The following is a 7951-nucleotide window of genomic DNA, read 5'->3' on the forward strand; positions in this document are numbered from 1 at the left end:
CATATGAATTTACAACCTTAGTTAATCCTTAAAATCCTTCAAAAGAGGCAATAATCTTTTAGTTTACGCAGTTAGAAATTACCACTTCTTTAAATATTCAATTTGTAATAATATATTAAAAATTTAACAAATACTTATAAATATATATTACCATAAATATATTATTTCAATTTATAATAATTTTTTTTTAATTGAAAGTTGTATAGATAACAAAGAAAATTTTAAAGTACTAATTATACAATATGTTATCAATTATTATGAAATCATTAGAATTATGAATCAAAATAAATAAATGAATAATATATTAAATCACTATAATATTTATTTTAGAGAATTAATAGTAAAAAATAATAATATTTGATTATTAAAAATGTTTTAAAAAAATAAAAATATTATGGTAATTTTTTATAAATTAATAATTTAAATGATTAGTTGTTAAAAATAAGTATTATAGTAAAAATATGATGAAAATTTACACATCTTAAACAGAAAAAAATAAGAAATAAAAGTAATTATATATTTGAAATTATGTTGTATATATTTCTTATTTGATATTAAATATTTTCATTGCCTTTAAATAATTATAATTATTAAACTAAATTTTATTCATATATTTAATTAATATTATTATGAAATAAAATAATACTATTAAAAAAATTTAAAATAAATATATTAAAATTAATTATTATATTTCAATTAAAAATATATATAAAATTTATAAATAATAGTTAAAAAAATAAAATTATTATGATATATTAATTTATTTATTTATATTTATAATAATAAAATAATAAAAATAATAATAATTGTAATAAAAATTATTATATAAATAAAAAATATTTAATTATTCATATGAAAATATAAAGATATATATTTATTTATCTTTAATTTTCTTATATAATAAAAAAAGTAAAAATAAAATAATAAACAAATATTTATGAAACTATTTTTAAGATAAAATTTAAATATATTTAGTCATTTTTAAGTTATTAGATGTAACGAGAAAGTAGTTGCTTTAACCGACTTATTTAATTAACAATAAGCATAAGAAAAAAATTAAAAAGTTACAACAGGTTTAATTTTTGAAAAGCAAATATATTTTATATATATATAAAAAGGAAGAGCTTGGAAAGCAGAAGAACTTCGATTAAAATCAAATGAAGATTTGCATAAATTATGGTATTTTTATTTACATAATTAAATATAAAACTTATATATTTTTTATTTGTTTAAATATATTCAGGTATGTTTTATTAAGAGAAAAAAATGCAATAGTATCAGACTATTAATATTATTAAAAAGTATACGATTAAATAGGTGGTAAAGGTAGAATGGGTAAAGTACGTTAATCAATGGCCAGATTATTAACAGTAGTAAATGAAAGAAATAAAATTAGAAAAGAATATAGACAATATTTAGAAAATGAATATGTTTCAATATAAAGGGAATATTACGAAAAAGCAGTAAAAGAAGAATAAGAAAAATAAAAGCATTTACCTCATATTCCATAAATAAACTAAGAATTACTAATTTAAAAGTATAAAGATTTGAAATAAGGAATAGATAATACTGATTATATAAAACGTGCAGCTGAATTTGAACTAAATAAGAAAAATGAAAAATAAGAATTAAATGAAAAATATGACTATAAGAGTAAAAAAATAGTAAAAGCAGATGAATAAGTGGAAGATGAAAATTAAGTTATTAGATAATTTAGTTCTGGTTTTTTAAAATAATTAGAAGAAGGGAAATTAAAAATTTCGTAAGATGAAGTTTTAAGATAACATGTAAAAAATTGGAAAATGCTTTCTATGAAATAAAGAAGAGTTGTTGTCAATTTCTTAAATGCTAGAAGAGCTAAAGATGCTAAAAAAGAATTCTTAAAAGAACTTGATTTATTAAGCCAAAAAGTAGTTTTTGATGGCCTTAATTCTCGTATTACTAAGGAGTTTAAATAATAATAACAAAAATAATGATTTTTTTTTATTTTGTTTGTTTTTTAGTCTTTTTTTTATTTTATTTAATATAAATATATTATTATTATAATATAAAAACAAAGTATTTATATTTAACTTATTATAATATTTTAATAAATTAAATATTTAATTTTATTATTTTTAATTTTTATATTTATTTATTTCTATTTGTTTATTATAAAAAAATAATAATTTTGTTCAACATAAAACTGAATCTTCTCTTTTCCTAAAAAGAGCAGCACTTAAATTATAATTTAAATTAATATAATCGCATTCTTATTGATTTAAATCTTCTACTTTTTCGCTTATTTATTTATGTTTATTTACTATTTTTTATTATTTATTTTTATTAAAAATGCTTTATTAAACCTCATAATTTTTCTAAGCTTTAGAATATCTAGACATATTCAAATCAGATAATTCCTCAGACATAGTTCTTTGTCTTTAAGCAACCTAATATTTTCTCATTTCTTTTTTTTCAATATTTTTTTTGAGATTTTATATATAACTTCTATTTCTGTTATGATTCAAATACTTATTTTTTATAAAATATTGGTTTTTTTTTGAAGACTATTATTTTTATCTTTTTTTAGTTTTTCAAGATTTTTCATTATTTTTTGGGTTTTTAGTACTGTATTTTTTTAGTGTAAAATTATTTTTTCAATAATCTATGATTATTGATTTTCTTTAATGCTTTAATATTTATTCTAAATTTCTTTTTGGTGTAAATTGATGGTTTGGAATCTAAGTTTACTTAAATTATCATTTTATTTGAGATTTCGTTATACTTTATAATTTTTTTCTTATAAAAAATTAAATAAACCAATTCTTTATTAAATATTTTTTTAAATTTCCATTTCTTTTTGAAATAAAACTTTTTCAGTATGCAATTTTCTTTATCTTTTTAATTATTTAATTTATTCTTGTTATTATTCAATTTTTTATTTTATTTTTTCTTCTTATTTTTCACTAGTATAGTTTAATTCTTCTAGTTTTTATTGATGAATTCTTTCCTGTTTTTATTTTTCCATTTTTTATGCGTTTTTTATTTATTCAATTTTTTATTCGTATTTTAAATGTTTTTTTTTTATATATTCTTCAATTTTTTGGAATTTTTTTTTAACTCGATTATCGTATTCTGTTAAAATTTACGAATAATAAAAATCTTAAGCTTCATTCTAATTTTATTTTTTTATTTATTTATTTTATTATTTTTTTTACCTATTTTTGACTATTTTAAACTTTCAAATCTACTAAAAAATCATATTTTTTATAAGTTTTTTTCGATTATTATTATTTTTCGTCAAAAATAATTAACTTTCCAGATTTTTAGATAAAATCTTTTTACTTATTTGTAAACTCGGCTAATTTAGAACTTTTTAATAATTCCTCAGATACATAATTATTCTTAATTTTGTTTCTTTCTTTAATAATTGCCTTTAGCTTTTAGTATTAATCACTTGCATATTGTAAATAATCAATTATACTTTGAACATTTTTATTTTTAGAATATGAAAATTCTTGATAATTTTTAAGTTTTGTATCTTCTTCGGTCAAATTAAGATTTTTTAATGCCTATTTTAACGTAGGAGACTATAAATCAAATTATGTGTAAAATACTGAATATTTTTAAGGGTTTAGAACAAGGTTTTCTCTATAATCTTAAGGTAAGAGTTATTAATTTAATGATTCATTTACTATTTTTATGTTTAATTATGGAAATTTACTTTATAAATTAAGATCTTATTTTTCTTCTTTATGAGTAGATACTTATTAACGCATTTAATTTTTTATTTATTTATTTAATTTTTTTTTTTTTAATTTTATTTTATTTTTCATAAATAGAAAAAAAAAAGGTATGTATTTTTTAAGAATCATATAAATATTATTATGTTATATTTTTTCAATAAATATTTTATAATTTATTTAAAAAAATAAATAAATTAAATAGAATAAAATACTTAATGTTATTAATTATCAAATTTAAAAAATAAAATAAATTTAATTTTTTTATTTTAAAATTAATTAAATATTCTTTTGAATATAAAAATAAAAATCTAATTAATATATATTTAATATACATAATTATATAAATATATCAATTTTCTTCATCATTAATCTTAGGAGCTAAATAGAATCTTAAATTTCCTAATTTTCCTATTTTATATTCTACCATAAGAGGGTTTTCTTCAGACATATTCAAACTAACTTAATTACTCAAAGACATAGCTTTATTAAACATATTCAAATATCTTAAAGCGAAAGTTAATTTTACAGGTTAATCAACATTTAAGCATACTTTTTCTCCTTCTTTTTCACCTTCATTATGTTTAATTGTTATTGATCCATTACCAATATCTCCTGAAACACTAAATTTAGCCGTTTCTTTTGAAGTTTCAATATCAACTATTAAATAGAATAAATAAAAATATAATATAAAATATTTATTTAAATAAATAATATATATATATATATATATTATTAATAATTTATTATTAATTAAAATAATTATTTAAATTTATTTTATATTTTATACCTGTTTCAGAAATAGAACTAAGTTCTTTACATATACGAGAAAATTCAGAAGAAGGCATATCAATAGTGGATGAATATTCAGTTTCTGGAATTCCTAAAGCTTCAGAATCAAGACTTAATAAATTTAAACAAAATTCAGAAACTTTAGTTGCTTAAGGATTTTCGAATAAAAACTTTAATGTAGAAGGTTCTTCTTCATCAGTTTAAAGAGTAATTATGTCATCATTTCCAGCACATTTTAAGATTTTGGATAGGTTTTCGATAGAAAGACCGAGGGTTAAGGGACGGTCACATCTATAGTCTTTAAAACCGTTTTCGTTTAATTTTAAAGATACTAAGGCAACGTGAGCTGAGTCCATAGCTTGCATGGATAGGCCGTTTGGATTCGCATCAATATTTACTTGCTTTACTAAATCTTTTATAGAGTCAACTATTTTTTTAAATAGTACTCCTTCTTCTAATTTGGCTTGGAACATTTTTCTTTTTTTATTTTTTTTATTTTTTTTTTAGATTTTTTTTTTTTTATTTTCTTTTTTAATTTTTTTTTTTATATATATAGTTATAAGCTTTTTATTATAAAATGCCACTTTTTTTATATTTTTATTATAAATTTACGCGCTTATTTTTTTTGTTTTTTTTAGATAAAAGTAATTTATATGTCTTTATTTTTTATAAAATCAACATTATTATTTTTAAATTATGAATCTATTTGTTAATTCTGTACTTTTTTAATAAAAATTTAAATTAATAAGAAAATAATAAAAATAAATAAATATTAATATTAAATATTAATAAAATAATAATTTTGCACTATAAAAATAAAAAAAAATTAATTTATAAAAATAAGCAAAAAAATATTAGTAATATAAAAATACTTAAATAACACAAAAAAATATTAAAAAAATTCATTATAATATATGTTTATTAAAATCACTTAAATATGAATTAGTTACATCTAAATTTTTATTTTCTATTAATTTTTCCTTAGCTTTTAACAATTTGTTAATTAAAAATTTAATTTCTTTTTTAACAATGAAGCTATTTTCTTAACTTTCTTCATTTAAATGATTAGTATTGATTTGATTTTATAAATTAAATTATTTTTCGTTTATATTTAATTTCTTTTTTATTATTTGACTATTTCTATCTGAAAAATTGCTATTATTTTATTTAGTATTACATTAATTAGAATGAATAAAAAATTAGTTTTCTAATATATGTTCTCCACATTTTTCACATTAAAAAATAGGTTTATATTAATTTGAATGTTTAATTTCTTATGCATTTATTAAAAATACTTATGTTTATTAATCATCTTCTATATTTTTTGTTATTTTTTATTAATATTAAGATGCATTTAACGTATCTACTATTTTGACTTACTATTGTAAAGTAAGATCATGATTATCTTTATATTTATTTTATTAATTAATATTATATTTTAATTGTTAGTTATCTTCTAATACTTATTGATATTATTGAAATAATTTTTAATATTAAAAATTAATTTTTTAATAATCTATTTTTTTGTTTATTTTATTTATTGTTATATGTAAAAAAATTAATTTACATCTTCATTATTTTATTACATAATATTTATTTTTTAATCATATAATTATTTTTGTTCCTATAATTTCTAATTCAAATAATCGTTTTATAAATCATAATTTTAATTAGGACTAGAAGAGTTATAAATATTTTCTTAATCAAATTTTATTTATGCATTTTTTTATAATTCTAAACTTTTTATATGATTTTTTAAATATTAAACTTCTAATTATAAATTTTAAATAATTTTTTTTATTTATTATTAATATCATTTAAATCATCACAATTTTATATGTAATTTAATTATATTTCTTTCAAAATTAATCCCTTTATTAATATAAATTAATATTATTATTTAATAATCAATTAAGTATATTTTTTTATACACTATTTTATTAGTTTGATATATCATCTAAATATTTAATTATAGTTTCATTCATTTTTGTTAAAGTTTCTTCTCTTTTCTTTTATTCTTATAATTATAATTTTAATAAATCTATATTTTATTCAAGAATTGCTTTCTCTTTATTATATTAATTTTCTTTTTACTTAAACTTTTTTTATTTTTTTAATAAGCTACATATAAATTTTTTCATTAATATATTTTATAGAAAATTTTACCATTATTTATACTTTCTCATCATATTCTTTTAATGGATCCATATTTAAAATATTTTTATTAATTTTTTAAATATATAAAAAATATTAACACATATATAAAGTTGAAGAAATTAATATTTGTTAATTTAAATAGTATTTTTTTTAACGATTAAAAATAATCGATTAATTAAATACAAAAAAATATTAATTTATATAAATATAAAAATAAAAATAAAAAAAACTTTTTTAATGTTCAACAAATATTTGTAATTTTATAATTTTTTTATAAATTGAATATAATATAAAATATTATAATTTCAATTAAAAATATTTAATAATAGTTTAAAAAATATTGATATTTTATTTAAATATATCAAAAAATATATATTTATAATATTATTTTAGGTTAATTAGAAAAAAATATTTTATTTAATATTAAAATAAATAAATAAATATCTAAAATTTTTTAATAAAAATACCTTTAATGTATAATTACTGAAAAAAAATTTATCTTTATACATTAATGAAATTATTATTATTTAATAATAATTATAACAAAAAACTTCAAATATACAAAATATATAAAAAAACTTCATAACAAATAATATAGTATTATTAATTTGAAAAAAAAAAAATCACAATTAATATAAATTATTAAATATATGTATTTGGACAAAGATCCAATAATATAAATCTTTAAAATAATTTATAAAGTTATAATATTAGTAAAGATATAAGAAAAATAAAAAAACATAATAAGAATAATAATATAAATAAAAGAAGTTATTTAGTTAAGAATGGACAAAAATAGACTAAAATAGAATAATTAATGTCCCTGTTCAGGTTGAAAATAATGAAGTGTAAATATAATAAACATAGTGGATTTAATTCTTAAAATGATAAAATCTAGGATAAATTTATTACTTAAATATAACTACAAATTTAAATTAAATACTAAACAAAAAAAAGATTTAATATTATGCGAAATTTTGAGATTTAACTATTTTGTTTAGCAAAGAATTAGAGTTTAAAGTATGAAAAGTATAAAATGATTATAAAAATTAAAATATATATTTATTATTAAATATTCACTATTAATATTTTAATAAAAGTTGAAAATACAATAAAAATGAAGTGATAGAAAAGATATATATTAGATTAGTATAAACACAAAAAAATATATAAAATATGATAATAAATGATAATATATGTATATATAAATATAATAAAATATATATATATATATATATATATATATTATATAATTATATATAATATATATATATATATAA

The 7951-nt window shown here is 15.2% G+C and overlaps 2 protein-coding genes across 2 annotated transcripts, besides 16 other annotated features; one reads left to right on the forward strand and one right to left on the reverse strand. All coding sequences in view use genetic code 6, as the record gives it.

The window, feature by feature from the left end:
* Positions 1-205: 205 nt before the first annotated feature.
* On the forward strand, positions 206-1874 carry IMG5_027200 (hypothetical protein). Its single transcript, XM_004039278.1, has 4 exons — positions 206-340; positions 433-508; positions 1119-1179; positions 1244-1874. The coding sequence occupies exons 3-4, from the start codon at positions 1158-1160 to the stop codon at positions 1549-1551; spliced, it is 330 nt and encodes a 109-aa protein (XP_004039326.1). The 5' UTR covers positions 206-340; positions 433-508; positions 1119-1157; the 3' UTR covers positions 1552-1874.
* Positions 1604-1642: a microsatellite.
* Positions 1875-2012: 138 nt separating the features above from the next.
* Positions 2013-2052: a microsatellite.
* A 229-nt stretch (positions 2053-2281) lies between these two features.
* Positions 2282-2327: a microsatellite.
* Positions 2328-2992: 665 nt separating this feature from the next.
* Positions 2993-3051: a microsatellite.
* A 106-nt stretch (positions 3052-3157) lies between these two features.
* Positions 3158-3204: a microsatellite.
* Positions 3159-3194: a microsatellite.
* Positions 3160-3194: a microsatellite.
* A 552-nt stretch (positions 3205-3756) lies between the features above and the next one.
* Positions 3757-3812: a microsatellite.
* Positions 3758-3812: a microsatellite.
* Positions 3813-4074: 262 nt separating this feature from the next.
* IMG5_027210 (proliferating cell nuclear antigen, putative) lies at positions 4075-4987 on the reverse strand (the record flags this gene model as incomplete). The annotated part of the gene is made up of 2 exons (XM_004039279.1): positions 4075-4382; positions 4513-4987. The coding sequence occupies 2 exons, from the start codon at positions 4985-4987 to the stop codon at positions 4075-4077; spliced, it is 783 nt and encodes a 260-aa protein (XP_004039327.1).
* Positions 4987-5060: a microsatellite.
* Positions 4994-5060: a microsatellite.
* Positions 4996-5060: a microsatellite.
* Positions 5001-5061: a microsatellite.
* Positions 5062-5280: 219 nt separating this feature from the next.
* Positions 5281-5305: a microsatellite.
* Positions 5306-7836: 2531 nt separating this feature from the next.
* Positions 7837-7951: a microsatellite.
* Positions 7864-7950: a microsatellite.

The sequence above is a fragment of the Ichthyophthirius multifiliis genome (assembly GCF_000220395.1).
Source record: "Ichthyophthirius multifiliis unplaced genomic scaffold scaff_1120509249730, whole genome shotgun sequence".
Taxonomy (NCBI): domain Eukaryota; phylum Ciliophora; class Oligohymenophorea; order Hymenostomatida; genus Ichthyophthirius; species Ichthyophthirius multifiliis.